At 37.5% G+C, this 17,458-nt stretch overlaps 1 protein-coding gene across 2 annotated transcripts in view; it reads left to right on the forward strand.

Moving 5' to 3' along the window:
* FRY (furry homolog (Drosophila)) overlaps window positions 1-17,458 on the forward strand; it is a 302,629-nt gene that overhangs the window by 149,336 nt on the left and 135,835 nt on the right. For both annotated transcript variants that reach the window (XM_011997805.1, XM_011997806.1), the window contains exons 19-28: window positions 1,271-1,453; window positions 3,689-3,775; window positions 6,295-6,554; window positions 6,962-7,151; window positions 7,802-7,926; window positions 11,093-11,150; window positions 12,697-12,788; window positions 13,073-13,245; window positions 14,350-14,510; window positions 15,622-15,732. In XM_011997805.1, coding sequence (XP_011853195.1) covers window positions 1,271-1,453; window positions 3,689-3,775; window positions 6,295-6,554; window positions 6,962-7,151; window positions 7,802-7,926; window positions 11,093-11,150; window positions 12,697-12,788; window positions 13,073-13,245; window positions 14,350-14,510; window positions 15,622-15,732 — 1,440 coding nt within the window. The remainder of the gene's footprint in view (window positions 1-1,270; window positions 1,454-3,688; window positions 3,776-6,294; window positions 6,555-6,961; window positions 7,152-7,801; window positions 7,927-11,092; window positions 11,151-12,696; window positions 12,789-13,072; window positions 13,246-14,349; window positions 14,511-15,621; window positions 15,733-17,458) is intronic.

Genomic DNA, 17,458 nt, shown 5'->3' on the forward strand with positions numbered 1-17,458 from the left:
TGTGGATGTAGATATGGATATGGATGTAAATGGATGTGATATGGATGTGGATAGGAATGTGGATGTGGATGTAGCTGTGGATATAGATGTGGGTGTGGGTATGGATGTAGATATGGATATGGATGTAAATGTGGATGTGATAGGGATGTGGATAGGGTTGTGGATATAGATGTGGATATTGATGTGGATGTAGATGTGGATATTGATGTGGATGTAGGTGTAGGTGTGGATGTACATATGGATATACATATTGATATGAATATGGCTGTGGATACAGGTATATAAAAGTCAGCTGTCCACTAGTTGTTTTTAGCCAGCAACATCTGGGTTGCTTTGTTCAATATCCACGGAGAAGACAGCGCAGTCTTGTGGTTTCTTTATCCTTTCATGTCTCAATCCTAAATGGTTAAGGTAGCGATAACGTTTTGCAGAGCGCATTGAGGAGGAGTGTTGTCAGAGGAGAACCAGGGCAGTGGGAACTTGGCATTGGCAATGAGCAGATGGAGAAAGGGGTCTGGCTGGGGAAGAGTGGAACTGAGAGTCTAAAGACTGTGGAGGCTCACGGCAGTATAGTAGCATCTGGGGAACAGCTGGGATTCCTGAGAGGCTAACCCCAGAGATGACATTCAGCTCCTTCTCCCTTCCCTGTATTGTAGACATGCCAACACATGATAGGTAGGAAACCAAGGATTATATGTGCTTGTAATGGGAAAACAAAAATGAAGGTGGAAACTTCCCTGTTGACTGGCTTGCTTTTACTTTAGATTCACTTGGTTGGGGATTGGGAACTGTCAGAATCCATCACACACCTGTGCAAAACCTAGAGTAGAATCTAACATGCAAACAAGTAGGGAAGGAGAAATAGAAAGTAAATGTTTGAAAATTCGATTTAATAGTATCCAAAAGTCTGTGGAGAATTTAAATAACAACTTTGGCCACTTTGATTGTATATACAGTGTAATACCAAGTGGTAAAGATGAAAGGAGTTGTGTTTTTATTAACATTAATAGCCTTTGAAGAGTTATTTTTCATCAGAAGTAACAGATGGTTGATGATATTCCACAGCAACAATTGATCTGAAAGACAAAAGGGGATCTAGGATATTTCATGAATAGTAATAATACATTCATAGACATGTCTGGTTCTAAACCATTGTGATTTATTTTAACATTTACAAGGTCAAATGTGCAAAAGACATATAAAACATGAGTTTATTCTTCTTCCATTGTTATTTTGCTGAATACAGAATGTTGTTCTTATTGCATAACAGCTCATTGCAAATGGCTCCAGTCACAGAATTCAGTCGGAACGAGGTCCCCACTGCAGTGTACTCCACGCTGTAGAAGGTTTTGCTCTGGTTTTACTCTGCAGTTTCCAGGTGGCCACACGCAAACTGTCCGTTTTAATACTCAAGGAAATTCGAGCGTTATTTGTTGCCCTGGGACAGCCTGAGGTATGGATTTGTCTTCTGAATTTTTCCATTTCTTACTTTCAACTGTTCTGAAATTTAGATTAAAAAGTACAAATGATGCATTACTATTTCATGTACTTTTATGTTACATGTGGTGTCGCATTTTTCATTCATTGTTAGGTTTTAAACGATTGTAATAGCATTCTTGATCTACTAGATGTAAGTCATGTTTTCTAAAAGCAATAGAAAAGACCAATCCCAGTTCTCCAGGGACATTACTTTGCAAAGAAGTAAAGAATTTTAAGATTAATTTAGGCTATGGATCATTTCCTCCACAGTGTTCAGCACACATCTAATTAAGAAGATATTATTACTTTATGTTAGAGAATAAAACGGAAAAAATAATATATCTCATTTGAAATGATCAAGGTGCAAGTTTGGCAAACTGAAAGATGTTTAATCTTGATGATGGTAGAAAATGGCATCACAAAAAACATGTCCTCTTGAAATGGAAGAAGGAAGCCAATTATTAAGCATGATCAATGCCTGCTAACACCCCACATGTGGCCAAATGCTGTACACCTTGTTCACAGAAAACACTTCTTGCTCTCTTGCAAGTAGCTTGGGTGGCCAAACCAAGTGCATAATTTGATGAAAGAAGGACCAGCTTTTCATGTCATATACTTCTTTAGAAAATTATCACTTTCTATTTTCTTCTTTTAAAAATAATTTGGTTTTATAATACTTGACATAGTCACTGTCTTTATAAAATATTTTCAACTTCACAATCTTTTCTGTTCACATTTCTTTAGATAGCTTTCTGATATATTTCAGGGCCACATCTCTGGCATCTTTTAAATGAATCTCTAAGACATGCTATATTTTAGCAAACCTTCATCATGTTTGTAATTATGAAAGTAATGATAATAATAATTACCACGTCCATCCTGGCTAACACGGTGAAACCCCGTCTCTACTAAAAAATTACAAAAAACTAGCCGGGCGAGGTGGCGGGCACCTGTAGTCCCAGCTACTCGGGAGGCTGAGGCAGGAGAATGGCGTGAACCCGGGAGGCGGAGCTTGCAGTGAGCTGAGATCCGGCCACTGCACTCCAGCCTGGGCGACAGAGCGAGACTCCGTCTCAAAAAAAAAAAAAAAATAATAATAATAATAATAATAATAATTACCATGTATGTGTCAGGTACTCTGCTAAGTGCTTTATATAGAATATCTCATTTAACCCTCATAATAACCTAAGGATTGCTTTGGTTATTATCCCATTGTACAGATACTGAGACTGAGGCTTAGAGAGGTTAAATGCCTTCCCCAAAATCAACAGCTGGAATGTAACAGAGCCAAAATTCAACAACAGATATATACACATGGCTCTAACGCCCCACTTCTTAAGTGTTAATCCAGTAGACTGCATCAAGGATGTTCCTCATATGTTGTTTTCTTTGACCTGCCATAATGTTTTTTAAATCATTGTCATTCACACACAAATAGAGACATTCTAAGGCTTTTCTATAAGGCTTTTGAGTAAATAATTTTATATTTCCAAATTTCTCCATAATAAAGGGTGGTGAATGAATATATAATATATAAATAAATGAATATATATTCATTACATATATTATGTTCATAATATATAAATGAATGGATGAATTTATTTATGATATATAAATGAATGAATCCATTCATTTATGTATTATTCATATAGCATTTTCACTTAGATACTCTCTCGTGCCCTTTCCAATTTGCATCTTATATCAAATCGTTATATACTATGTAGATACTACAAAGAGTGTGTTGTCAGTCTGGTTTCTTTGGGACTAAAATTCAGTCACAGTAAACAGTTTATCAGGTATTTTAACAGACCAGTGACTTAAAGTAAGTAGCATTTTAGTTGGTGGTCTAACAAAGCATGTTCTTGCAGGATTTCTACTTCTCAAAATTAATAACATGAACACCATAGTGAATAACGTATGGTGTTGGTAGATTCTCATGTACATGTATGAGTCTGAAATTCAGGTGTATGTCTTTTCAGTACAATGTGAAATTGGAATTCTAATTATCTTCCATTAAACTTGAAAGATGAAGCTCAGAACCACAGGAGTTTTACTCACTGCCTTCCACCCTCTAGGCACTCACTTTTCTGTGAGAAAATCCTTATCGCTGTCTGGCAAGCTGTCCTGCTTCATGTATCAGACGAAGGTGGTGGGGTGGGTGGGGAGGATTCATTTTCCCATAGAGAGTAATCGCCTCCCCTTTGTACAGGATGACGACAGGCCGATGATTGATGTCATGGATCAGCTAAGTTCTTCCATTCTAGAAAGTTTTATTCATGTAGCAGTTTCGGATTCAGTAAGTACACATTTGATTCCAATTAATGGCTCTTAAAAGCTCTGGACCTATCTAAAGTAGAGAGTCACTGAAAAATTATGTGGAATAATTTGGGTGTTTATGTCAGATTAGTAAACTGACCCAAAGGTACTTATGAAGATAAGACTAGTTTTTCAGATGTTAGTTTAAGATAAATTTTACAGAAAATCTGGGTCTTAGGAATATAGATAATATTTGTAAACTACAATTTTAAGAAGAATTGCTCAGGATTCTTAGGGAAAATTACTTTGCCTTTTTCATTGTACTTATCACTTAATATTAGACTTAATTAATATTGTACTTAATATGTAACTTCTATTTATGTGGTACTTTATAGTTTACAAAGTGCTTTTACATTTATTATTTGATTTGATTCTCGCAGTTACTGAAATTCAAAAATGTTAAGGGATGAGTCCACAGTCACCCAAAAGGGGAGTTTTAGAGCCCAGGGTCAAGTCTGGTCTCTCGAACTCTCCTTCCCAGGTTTGGACTCTGAACCTAGGAGAGGTTTATCTGCTACACAAATACATTCTTCCTTTGGCAACTTTCAATTTCCTGAACAAGTGTAGAAGGGAAATTTAAACTGATTTTAGTTATCTGACTTTAAAAATAAAAGTGTAAAAACAGGACCTGCATTAATTTGGGCTAAATAGCTGAAGGGAGGCAGGACAGAGCTGAGACTCCCTGCAGAATCCATGTTACTGATGTTGCGGATGCCTGATGTGCAGATACTTGTCAGATAATTATAGGTGTATACAAAACCTGAAGACATTTCGGAGCTCTTCATGGCCTTTTCTGACTTGATTGAACACAGATTCCTATTTTTAGTAGCCCTGTTCTTGCTTATGGTCATAATAATAATACACTAAAACTATAAGCCAGGTACTGCAGACCTTAACAGTCATAGTGAAATAGTCCTACCTCTTTTAGAATTTGAAATTGCTTTGACATGGAACGGAATATTAAGCTTTGCTTAATGTACGTATCCTACTTGCCTACAGATAGCGCTTTATATTTTGTTCATGTACTTTTGTTCTGTGTGTACCAAAATCAAAATCTTAAGCTGGGTAACTAGCTCAGCAATACTGAACTTAGGAAGATGTACAGAAACGGGGAGAGAGTAATGGGAGAAGCGATGCCTGCTTTGTGCCAGGTGTTTTTACAGCTGTTATCTCATGTAATTCACTGAAAGATTTGGTGAGATCAGCATTATAATTCCCAAGTCATACATTCAATAAACAGAGATTCTAGGATGTTCAGTAATTTTCCCAGGTCACAGGCTTTGGGCAGAGCCTATGTTGCCATCTCATCTCTCAGGCTCTGCAGCTCCATCTCTGCCCCTTACAGCCTATTGACCATTGAGGCCACTATTAAAACACTCTTACCCATGGGAACTCATAAACTCAACAGATAAACTTATCATTTTACATGCCTAACAAACATAAAAGCAGTGTCCTCTCTTGGCACAATAGCTGGATTATTTGAAAATTGATTTCCCCTGAATTTTGGTATCTAGACTTAAAAGAGAACAAAATGGAATATAAGAACTTATTAATATAGATATTTACCTTTCAAGAGATTTCAAGGGATTTTTATTTTTACTTGCTATCATAGGGCGAGAATATGTAGGTATCTTGGCCGGATGTGGTGGTTCACGCCTATAATGCCAGCACTTTGGGAGGCCAAAGCAGGCAGATCACTTGAGGTCAGGAATTCGAGACCAGCCTGGCCAACATGGTGAAATCCTGTCTCTCCTAAACAATAATACAAAAATTAGCCAGGCATGGTGGCGTGTGCCTGTAATCCCAGCTACTCGGGAGGCTGAGGTACAAGAATTACTTGAACCTGGGAGGCGGAAGTGGCAGTGAGCCAGGATCACACCACTGCACTCCAATCTGTGTGACAGAGCAAGACTCTGTCTTCATACATACATCATACATAAAATAAGAATATGTAGGTATCTTATCTCAAAAACTGTCAGTAGAATGCCCTTCATAAAAGAGATTGTGCTTAGCCCTCTCTCTAAATCAAAGGGAAGATATTTTAGTGTAAGGAAAGATAGAGAAGATCATAGCTTTAAGAATGTATTAATTACAATGATAAAAATGTATTTGTGAATCTCAGAGATGAATAACTTTTCAGAATTTTAAAATAGTGAATCCATGGTTCAGTTTAAATTTACTGTCATATGTTCATTCAACAAATAATTAGTGAACAGCTTCTGTGTACTGATACACAGTGCTCTGTGACGATAAACCTGTCAAAATATGATCCAAGTTCTTAAATTTTGCACTTAAGCTGCTTATCATCTAGCATAGGAAGACTGATGACCACACACCAAGGTCAAATGTGGTAGGTGCAGGATTGGTATTTCAGATTCAAAGCCAGTCCAGTGCACTCAGGAAAAGCACTGTGCAAGAATGAGTATCCAGGCTGAGCCCTGTGGAGGAGGGATAACTTCAGTTTGGGTTTAACTCACAACCTACCTCTTATACCTACAGGCAACGTTACCACTCACCCACAATGTGGATCTGCAGTGGTTGGTGGAATGGAACGCGGTCCTGGTCAATAGCCATTATGATGTGAAAAGCCCTTCCCATGTCTGGATATTCGCACAGTCTGTCAAAGACCCATGGGTCCTCTGCCTCTTCAGCTTCCTCCGGCAGGAGAACTTACCCAAGCACTGCCCCACAGCCCTCAGCTATGCCTGGCCTTATGCCTTCACTCGTCTCCAGTCGGTGATGCCTCTGGTGGACCCAAAGTAAGGCATCTTTGTGTTTTCCTCTGCCCTGTTGTTTTTCCATTTGCCCTCTTAAGTTTTCATTTTGTACAAGAGATTGGGATGTTATCATCCCAATTTCTGAACTTCCTACTAGAGAATTCTTAACATTGAGTAAAAGCATTAAAAAAATTTTGTCTAAAGCTAGTGGGTTTTTTCCTCAATAATCAGTATGATTGTCTAAGTCTATAACTTCAGACTTTTAATGGTAAAAGATACTTTAAAGTTCTTCTGTTTGACTTCTCATCCAATGCAGATACTCTTTGAATAACATTCTCAATCAACAGTTGTTCAACTCTATTTGAGTACTTCCTATGATCTTTATTTAATAAGTGATATTTAAAATCCAGAACTTAGTTTCACTCTTGTTTTTGATTCCATATTTCTAGTAGCCCAATTAATGCCAAGAAAACCAGCACTGCCGGCAGCGGAGACAACTATGTCACTTTGTGGAGAAACTACCTAATTCTTTGTTTTGGAGTTGCAAAACCCAGTATTATGAGCCCAGGACACTTAAGAGCTTCCACTCCAGAAATAATGGCGACCACACCTGATGGTACAGTGAGCTACGATAACAAGGTGACATGACATGCTTCAGAAGAATTATTCTGTAAGGTTTTTTTTTAGCTTGTTTGTCTAGAGTTCACAGTGCACATTGCACTGTGCCTGCCATCTGGAGTATTATGGGATCAGATTTTCATCCTACACATTTCTAAATTCCATTGAGTGTTTATATGAATAATTTATTACTCCTCCCTGACAAGTGGGGAACCAAAGATAAAGAAAAGTTGAGAAACTTGCTTAAGACCATAGAGTGACTTGTATTTATTCGTGCCCTGAGGTTTGGTTTATGTCCTACAACACCACACTACATTTCTGTCCCTCCTCACTGAATATTCACCTTTAAATCATGCCTTGATTAAATAAATTATCTTGTTAAAGATAGCTTTGTAGACTTAAATGGTTTTAAAAAGAAGAAAACCATTATAAAAATTTTTTTTAGAATTTGTGTTCCAGGTAAGACCTGCATTCATTTTGCTGTATTAAATTTGTGGGGTTGTGTGTGTGTGTGTGTGTGTGTGTAGGTGTGTGTGTGTTTCCTGAAATGATGGCAGTGCCTTGGGATGTGGTTCAGTACTTTGAAACTGTTACAATGGAATCATCCTTTGATTAAAGGAACCATCCGTTACCATGTTACCTCTTTTTCACTTGTATTCAACTTGTTTCAGGCCATAGGCACCCCATCGGTGGGAGTTCTGTTAAAGCAGTTGGTGCCTTTGATGAGACTAGAGAGCATTGAGATCACAGAGTCCTTAGTTTTAGGATTTGGAAGAACAAATTCCCTTGTTTTCAGGTACAGTAGTCTTAATGAGTTGTTCTAAATTCATACATGCTGCTGCTATTGTCGTTCCTTTATTAACTCAAATTTAAGTCTGTGTGTTGGCAGGTACCTGGAGAGTTTATAGGCTTTGTGTGACTCCCACTACATCGTCTTGGTTGATGTGCATGTAACAAGCATTCCTTGCAACTGCCTCACCTGTCACTTTTAGTCATTGCAACTTTGATTTTACCTCTCAAATTTTATTTCACTGGCAAGCTTTGTTTTAGACAACTATAAATGAAGATAATTCAGTATCAATCCCAGTTAGCCAGACTGTTCAGAGGCTATCACGTCAAAATAACAACAGTCTGCTCATCAGACATTTACCCAACGGACTCTCAAAGGTTAAGCATTGATAAAACCCTTTCTAATGTGTTCAGTCCTGTTGGTTGATCTTCCTTTCTTTCTTTCTTTCTTTCTTTTTCTTTGTTTGTTTGTTTGTTTGTTTGTTCGTTTGTTTGAGAGTCTCGCTCTGTTGCCAGGCTGGAGTGCAGTGGCGCAATCTCAGCTCACTGCAACCTCTGCCTTCTAGATTGAAGCGATTCTCCTGCCTCAGTCTTCTGAGTAGCTGGGACAACAGACCTGCACCACCACGTCCAGCTAATGTTCGTATTTATAGTAGAGACGGGGTTTCACCATGTTGGTCAGGCTGTTCTCAAACTTCTGACCTCAAGTGATCTACCCGCCTCAACCTCCCAAAGTGCTGGGATTACAGGTGTGAGCCACCACGCCCAACTTGGTTGATCTTTCTGTAGGGCACTTTCTTTGCCTTAATATAACCATATACCTGCTTTCTGGATTCCTTATTTATTCACATTTGCAATCAAATAAACATTCCATCTGAAGCACTCTCAAAGCCTTTGAAAGAGACATTGTAAAATGTTAGTTTGGGTTGCCTCTGATGACTTTAGCTAAGCAACAAAACCCTATATGGACAAATAAAATCTCAAACAAAATTTTCCATGTAGATAGAAATGAGAAACCTCCAAGCATTTGTGAGAAACCCTACTTGAAAAATAAAGATTAATAAGATGTTTTAGAGGCTATTGAAAAAGATCTAAGTTATTTATGGTTAGAGTCAGATTTTGTTTTAATTTTTTTTTTTTTTTTTGAAACAGAGTCTCACTCTATTGCCCAAGCTAGAGTGCAGTGGCATGATCTCTCTGCCTCCCAGGTTCAAGCAATTCTCCTGCCTCAGCCTCCTGAGTAGCTGAGATTACAGGTGCACACCACCACTCCCAGCTAATATTTTGTATTTTTAGTAGAGATGGGGTTTCACTATATTGGCCAGGATGGTCTCGAACTCCTGACCTTGTGATCCGCCCACCTCAGCCTTCCAAAATGCTGGGATTACAGGCGTGAGCCACCATGCCCAGCCCAGATTTCATTCTTAAAAGAAGTAATTGTGGGTTCTGACTGTGTAGGTACCAGTTAACCAGAGTTTTACTAGTTATTGGTTAATTAGTTAAGACAAAATATCATATAGAAATACAAGGAGATGGCTGGGCGCAGTGGCTCATGCCTGTAATCCCAGCACTTTGGGAGGCTAAAGCGGGTGGATCACCTGAGGTCAGGAGTTCAAGATCAGCCTGGGCAACGTGGTGAAACCCCATCTCTACTCAAAGTACAAAAACTAGCCAGGCATGGTGGTGTGCGCCTGTAGTCCCAGCTACTCAGGAGGCTGAAGCAGGAGAATAGCTTGAACCTGGGAGGCAGAGGTTGCAGTGCACTCCAGCCTGGGTGAGACTCTGTCACCAAAAAAAAAAAAAGAAAAGAAAAGAAAAGGAGATAACAATAACAATCCCTGAAATTACCCAACATTCTTTCCCGAATAATCTAAGATTGTTTTGCATATATGGACCTCTAAATATTCCTAGAGACAGGTAAGATTATGTAACCAACTAGTCTCGTGAGTCTAGAAAACTTAATGTCTCTGGGCTTCAGTTTTCTCAACTGTAAAATTGGCATAGTAAATAAACATAAATAAGTGTATCTGTCTAGTTTTTTAAATGTTAGTATAATTATAGAATCCATCTCATAAATTTATTGAGAGGACATATTAAATGTAAATATTCACAGTGTAAATATTTGTTAAATGGCCACTGTAAAGTGAAGGAGACTATCGATGTTATTCCCATTTCTTCGATGAAGAAATTCTAATGTCTGCATTGGAGAAATCGGGAATCGAACCCAGGCTTTCTGTCTCTCAGTATGGAATGGCATAGAGTTTACTCCCATCTTTGGATTTTCCTGGCTGGTGATGTTTAATAGAACAAAATTTCCTACCAGAAAGTACAAGGTTTTCAAACCTGGGCATACTGTAGACAAAATACCTACATACTAGTCTGACAACAAGCTACATCTTATCTTTTTGTCTGTTTTTTTGACCTAGCGATTCAGAAGTTATTTCTTGAAGAAGAGAACTAATTAGATTAGAAAGTATAATGTTGAGAACTGGAGATAATCAGGACAAAGACATATATTGTGATCAAGATTTATATTTTTACTATATAAAAGAAAAGGTTTTGATGAGAATGTCACAATTTTAGTACTTGCTATACAGAATTTTTTTATTTATTATATAGTGGAAATAAAGGAATTTAGCTCTGAAATCCAAAAAAGGCTTTGTTTTAAAGTCAGCTAGAGGTCAGTCTCCTGAGCACAGATCCCAAATGCAGCGCTGGGGTAATCGCACCCATCTCTTTTCCACTAATTAGACTGAAAATTTCTTGTGTGCAGGGGCTCAATTTTATTTATCTTCAGCTCCATAGCTTGTAGTAAAGTACTTGAATTTAGAAAATACTTGGAAAATATTGTTTGTTTAATTGTTCACAAAGGGTTTGTTTGTTTGTTTTTGCCATAGAGATCTCCGGAACATTAAATCAAAATCAAGTCAATAAATAGTTACTGAGCCAAAATTATATGCATAGCACTGGAATTAAGATGAATAATACAAAGTATGGACAATACCTGTTTCTAGCCTAGCGCACGATTGGGAAATGGAGAGGTCAGGGAGATTGTAGTGTTAGAAGCAAAGTGCAAACAGCAAGTGATTTGGGATTGAATGGATATAGAGTATTTAGTGACAAGTTTGGTGTCAAAAACAGTGAATTTCAAAATTGACCTTTTTCGTCCGTAGAGAACTGGTAGAAGAACTTCATCCATTAATGAAAGAAGCTCTGGAAAGAAGACCAGAGGTAAGAATTTGAATTTAAATAATTAAGGCTTGGTTTTTTGGACAATCATCTGAATTTAAATCAAACCCAGTGGTTTCCCCTAAAGAATACAAACACCTAACAGCTTTTAACAATGACTCTTGATATTTTAACTTTTGTTGTTTTTATTATCTTTCAGTTTTCATTAAGTAATTAGTATAAAATGGTTCTATAGATTTTATGTCCTAAACATATAAATGCAAAACAACTTAAAATACTCATGTATGTCAACTATCACATTCTTTTGCAGGAGATTTGAATTAAATTTGAATTTTGGGTTTTTGTGTGTTTGCTTGTTTTTTTTACAAGTAGTTGAATGGCCAAGAATGTAATTTGTCTCATCTGGCATATGAGGCATTTTCCCCAGCATCACCTTCCCTGAAGTGAATTCTGAAAAGTTTTTGTACCCGGATAAAAATAATAAAAAGACTAGAAAAGGGCCGGGCATGGTGGCTCACGCCTGTAATCCCAGCACTTTGGGAGGCCGAGGCGGGCGGATCACCAGGTCAAGAGATTGAGACTATCCTGGCCAACATGGTGAAACCTCATCTCAACTAAAAATACAAAAATTAGCTGGGCTTGGTGGCACGCACCTGTAGTCCCAGCTACTCAGGAGGCTGAGGCAGGAGGATCGCTTGAACCTGGGAGGTGGAGGTTGCAGTGAGCCGAGATCACGCCACTGTACTCCAGCCTGGGTGACAGAGCAAGACTCTGTCTCAAAAAAAAAAAAAAAAAGAAAGAGAAAAGAAACTTTCTCATATAGTAGCAATGATACAAGAAATAGCAGAAATTAGGTCAGGTGCAGTAGCTCATGCCTGTAATCCCAGCACTTTGGGAGGCCAGTGTGGAAGGATGACTTGAGGCTAAGAGTTTGAGACCAGGCTGCAAGACCTAGGTCTACAAAAATGTTTAAAATTAGCCGAGTGTGGTAATGCATGTCTGTAGTCCTAGCTACTCGAGTAGCTGGGTGTGGTGGTGCACGCCTATAGTCCGAGCTACTCGAGAGGCTGCGGCAGAAGGATCACTTGAGCCCAGGAGTTCAAGGTTACACTGAGCCAAGATCACACCACTGCACTCCAGCCTGGGTGACACGGTGAGATCCTGTCTCAAAAATAAATAAATAAATAAAATGTAAAAATAAAGAAATAACGGAAATTCAGCAGTGTGAATAAGAACAGTGTTACTTCCATGACCGGAACTCGGATTACTTCATGTCCCCTGCCCCTTTCATTGGTTTCAGATGCTTCCGCCTTTCAGCAGACACTGAGAGCAGCTGGGAAATGAGGCCTTGTTGTTTCTCAACATTTCCACCTAACATTTACTGACCCACTTATGATGTGCTTCTCTTACAGCCTGTAGATAGCAAGCATTTCCTCTGAGGATTAGGAAGAAAGCAAAATATATGCTGACTGTTATGCTTAGAAAATTGAAAATGACTAGATTATGCCTCTTCTTAATACCATTTTCTAAAGCAAAGTTAATATTGTTTTGCCCATGTCTGTAAGTGATACTACCTTTTTCTACACAGAACAAGAAACGCCGAGAACGGCGAGACTTGTTAAGGCTACAGCTACTTCGAATTTTCGAACTTCTGGCTGATGCTGGTGTAATAAGTGACAGGTAGGGTCAGAATTGGTACTACCGAGTTGCTCTCTTCTCACCACACTGATCTTTTTGTCTTTCTTTCTGTCTCTCTCTTTTCTTTTGTTTTTAAATATAATACCCTTAACTTAGAAAAATCCAAAAAGCTCGCTTTTTCTTTTTTCATATTTTCTTTACACTGCATATAGGTTAGGAACAACTTTAGTGTATGAGTTGTGACAGTGAATCTTAGTTTTCATGAAGCCTGTATTAGTTTGACATAAAGACTGATCATCTAAAAATGTAATTTTCCTTTATTCCAGCACAAATGGAGCCTTAGAGCGGGATACTTTAGCCCTGGGAGCTTTGTTCTTAGAATACGTGGACTTGACCCGCATGCTCCTAGAAGCTGAAAATGACAAAGAAGTTGAAATTCTTAAAGATATCCGGGCGCATTTTAGTGCAATGGTCGCCAACTTGATTCAGTGTGTTCCAGGTACAGTGATCCATTACAAGAAATTACCATTCATGCTTGGAAGCCCATTTGTGTTCTTTATTACCGTGCTTTCCTCTTTAACCCTACTGGCCTTTATGCAGGTCTGGGATGGGATTATTTACTTTGAGATACTAGGACATATATATGAGAACAGATTGTCATTACTCAGCACAGAGTTGGAAAGGGAATGATAAGTATTAAATCTGGCTTTGTGTGTGTCATTTCTATTCTTTGTTTTGGTTTCCATCTGAAAATGAACTGATGTGATTTCCATAGGAAGGAAGTAATTCAGAGGGAACATTCACACAGGCTTCATTTTTTTTCACATTGTCTCTATACTAATCTGTGAACAGGTAATTTCAGCAATATTTCTTCTCTCTGACTCTATCCTACCAACACATTAAATGTATATAAAGCTTAATATATTTTACATTCGATTAAATATTACATTATGGAGAATATTTTCTTTCACAGAGCAAATGGGTATGAAACATACTCATTCTAATAGAACATAGAAAATAAAATAGCTGGTTAGTTTGCTATAAAAAATTATTATAATTAAAAGTTTTTGGTATTATTACAAAAAGTCCTTTGTCAACTAATGTTTCTGCTTTTCACCATTTTGATGTTAGTAGCCTCCTTACCAATCCTTCTCAGCTTCAGTGACCCTAAATTAAGATTTGAGTTTACTTCTTCAGTTAAAGTGAAGTACCTATGTGAGTTTGAAATAGACAGTCTATGCTGTTTCCGAGTTCTCTTAAAGATGGGCAACAGTCAAAAAATATTAGTATGTAAGCAGCAGCTTGAGTGGAAAGTGTTGCAGTTTTCCCAGATATTGATTAGAAAAAAATCCCTGCAGGTCCTATTTTTGATCTTTCTTTCCCACTCTGAGTCAAGGTGCTGCTGACTGCAGCGTGAGGACGGGAAGAGCGAACACTTAGAAAAGAAAACATGGCTTGACTTTTTAAGTGCATGTTTCATTGCCTAAAGAAAATCGTAGTTAAAAAATCAAGTGGTTCCTTTCCTCCAAATGTAAGAAATATACATAACGGCCATATAGAGTATTTCCAGTCTTGTAACCTCTGAGTGTGTTTTTCTCCGTAGTTCACCACCGAAGATTTCTCTTCCCCCAGCAAAGCCTGAGGCACCATCTTTTCATCTTATTCAGCCAGTGGGCAGGACCCTTCAGCATTATGTTCACTCCTCTGGATCGTTACAGTGACAGAAATCATCAGATTACAAGATATCAGTATTGTGCATTAAAAGTAGGTGACATTGTACTCATGAATGACTTTTGTCAGATGGATGGTCTCTCTCATGAAACTAATAAACCATGCCTTAAAAATAAACTTAAATAATACGATATAATAGAATGAAATCTAAGCGCACGTACAAAAAAATCACATGGACACACACATGCATAGCTTTTCTAAGCTCCCATTTTCTTCTCATATTTCTCCTGTATGGGAACCATATATTTTTGCTCATTTACCCATTATATAGCTGCCTTGTCAATTAACTATCAACCTAAAAAGAAAAAAATAGACATCACCCCATGTTCAAAATCTACCCAGAGCAGCATTCCCTTTTTAATGTCCTTTTGTCCTAGAAGACTGCCAGAAATAAATTTCCCCCCAACTAGGACTATTCAAAGCCTTCAGAAGCATGACTCCTTTACAGTCCAATTTCCTTCAGAAAACTAACTGTATATCAGCTCTGTCATACAGAACATAAGTTGCTGACTCTCAGGTTACCTTCGCCTCGGTGGAGCTAATTTGAACTATGGCCCTGATAGTCAGTTGGACCTGCCAGTTACAAAGTTGTTCAAGATACCCTCTTCTACTTTCCCTTGATTTATCCCTCCACCCACCCCTTTAGAGGTACTAAATTTATATTTTTCATTTTATTTACCTTTGATTAAGGATTATGATTATTTACTTTCATATTTTTCATATATTTTATACTGTCTCAGTTCAATACATTAGTCCAATATTTGTCCTAAAAGCAAAATTTGAAAAGCTATATTTATCTTATAAGCAGAATTCACTTGAAACATTGAAGGAAAGCTTATTTTAAATATTGCAAAATGGTTTTTTGGTTTTGAATACTTACTCTGGTCATAAAGAGTTGTTACAATGATAAAATTAAAAGTCCACAAAGGTAAACTTATGGGTTTTTAATTCTTATGAAAGCCAAATTTGGAATCCAGTATTTTTTAGTAAATCTACTAAAGAATGCTTTAAAAGTCTTGGGGAAATAAGTGTCTTTAGAGGGTCCTTATCATTTGTAAGTCTGACAATTATGTTTTATAAAGTCAGTTGGATACCATCAGATCATTCCAAGTTTCACTTCCATGTCTTGTGTTTTTATCACCAGGCAATGTCAGCAGTACTGTGCTGTGGCCCTGTCTTCGACAATGTGGGCCTTTCCCCGGATGGCTACCTATATAAATGGCTTGACAACATTCTGGCTTGTCAAGATTTACGAGTAAGTATAGGCAAAAATACATTGGTTTTAAATGTCGTCTGTGTTCCGCCTCAGTTGAGTTACTGAGATGTATAAGCATTGTTCACAATACAGCCTCTTCACACATCAGCCATACAAATATAGATTTATGTGTTGTTCACTTTACACTATGATACATCAAGATAAAAAAGACAGTAACATTTATCAAAATTGCCCATAAGCTGGGTCATAAAGCAAATCTCAACAAAGGTCACATTAGTGAAATGATAGACTATGTTCTCTAATCAGAGTAGCATTAAGTTGGTATTCAATTCGATAACAAAAAGATAATTTTAAAAAATACTTCCTGGTAACCAATGAGTTGAAGAATAAATTACTATGGAAACTGGAAAATATTTTTAACTGAAGAATAATGAAAGTACTATATACTAAACTTGTGGGCTGTAAGTAAAGCCTTTCTTAGAATGAAATGCATGGCCTTAAACGCATATACAAGGGGACTTCAAAAAGTTTTGTGGAAGAATAGAATTAAAAGATAAAAATTTTAAAAATATATACTTTATTTATTAACGTTATCTCCATCAAGGTCAAGACATTTTTCGAAGTCTTTGCTTAATCCATGCCTAAAGACTCCATCCCAGAACTAAGTCCTAGAAACTTAACCACATCAGCGCCACCTTCTCTACATTATTAACTGAAGAAAATTGGGTGGCTTTTAAAGATTTTTTTAAGATTAGGAAACCAAAAGAAGTCAGAAGGAGCCAAGTCAGGACTGTAAGATGGATGCCTAATGATTTCCCATCAAATCTCTTGCAAAATTGCCCTCATTTGATGAGAAGAATGAGCAGGAGCATTGTTAATGGTGAAAAAGGACTTTCTGGTATAGTTCTCCGAGATATTTTTCTGCTAAAGCTTTGGCTAACTTTCTCAAAACACTTTTATAATAGCAGATGTCATTGTTCTTTAGCCTTCCGGAAAGTCAACAAGTGACTTTCCTTGAGCACCCCAAAAATCTGTTGCCATGACTTTTGCTCTTGACTAGTCCACTTTTACTTTGACTGGACCACTTCCATCTCTTGGTAGCCGTTATTTTTATTGCGTTGTTTTTAGGATAGCACTGGTAAAGCCATGTTCCATCTCCTATTACAATTCTTTGAAGATCTATAGAATCTTAATCCCATTTGTTGAAAATTGTCATTGAAAGCTCTGCTTGTCTCCTGCTGATGAGTTTTAGTGCCCATCACATGGAACATTTGCTAAAGTTTAATTTTTCAGTCAGGATTGTATAAGATGAACCAGTTGAGATGTCTGTGGTGTTGGTTATTGTGTCTGCTGTTAATCATCAGTCCTCTTTAATTAGGGCACAAACTAAATGAATTTTTTCCTCACAAATTGGTATGGATGGTCTACCACTGGGGGCTTCATCTTCATCACCATCTTAAAACAGGTTATCTATTTGTAAACTGCTAATTTCTTTGGGAGAATTGCCTCTATACATTTTTTGTAAAGCAGCAGTGATTTCCCTATTCTTCCACCCAAGCTTCACTATAAATTTGATGTTTGTACTTGCTTCAATTTCAGCAGAATTCATGTTATTCTGATAGGGGCTGTTTTCAAACTGATGTCTTCTCCTTCTTAGTGCCTCAAACTAAATTCTGTTCAGACATATTATAACAAGTTAGCACAAGTTTATTTGGGTGCCAAAAAAAAATTTAATCCATGCATAATTTTTTCATAATATACGTTT

The sequence above is a fragment of the Mandrillus leucophaeus genome, unplaced genomic scaffold (genome assembly GCF_000951045.1).
Source record: "Mandrillus leucophaeus isolate KB7577 unplaced genomic scaffold, Mleu.le_1.0 Scaffold549, whole genome shotgun sequence".
NCBI classification, from domain to species: domain Eukaryota; kingdom Metazoa; phylum Chordata; class Mammalia; order Primates; family Cercopithecidae; genus Mandrillus; species Mandrillus leucophaeus.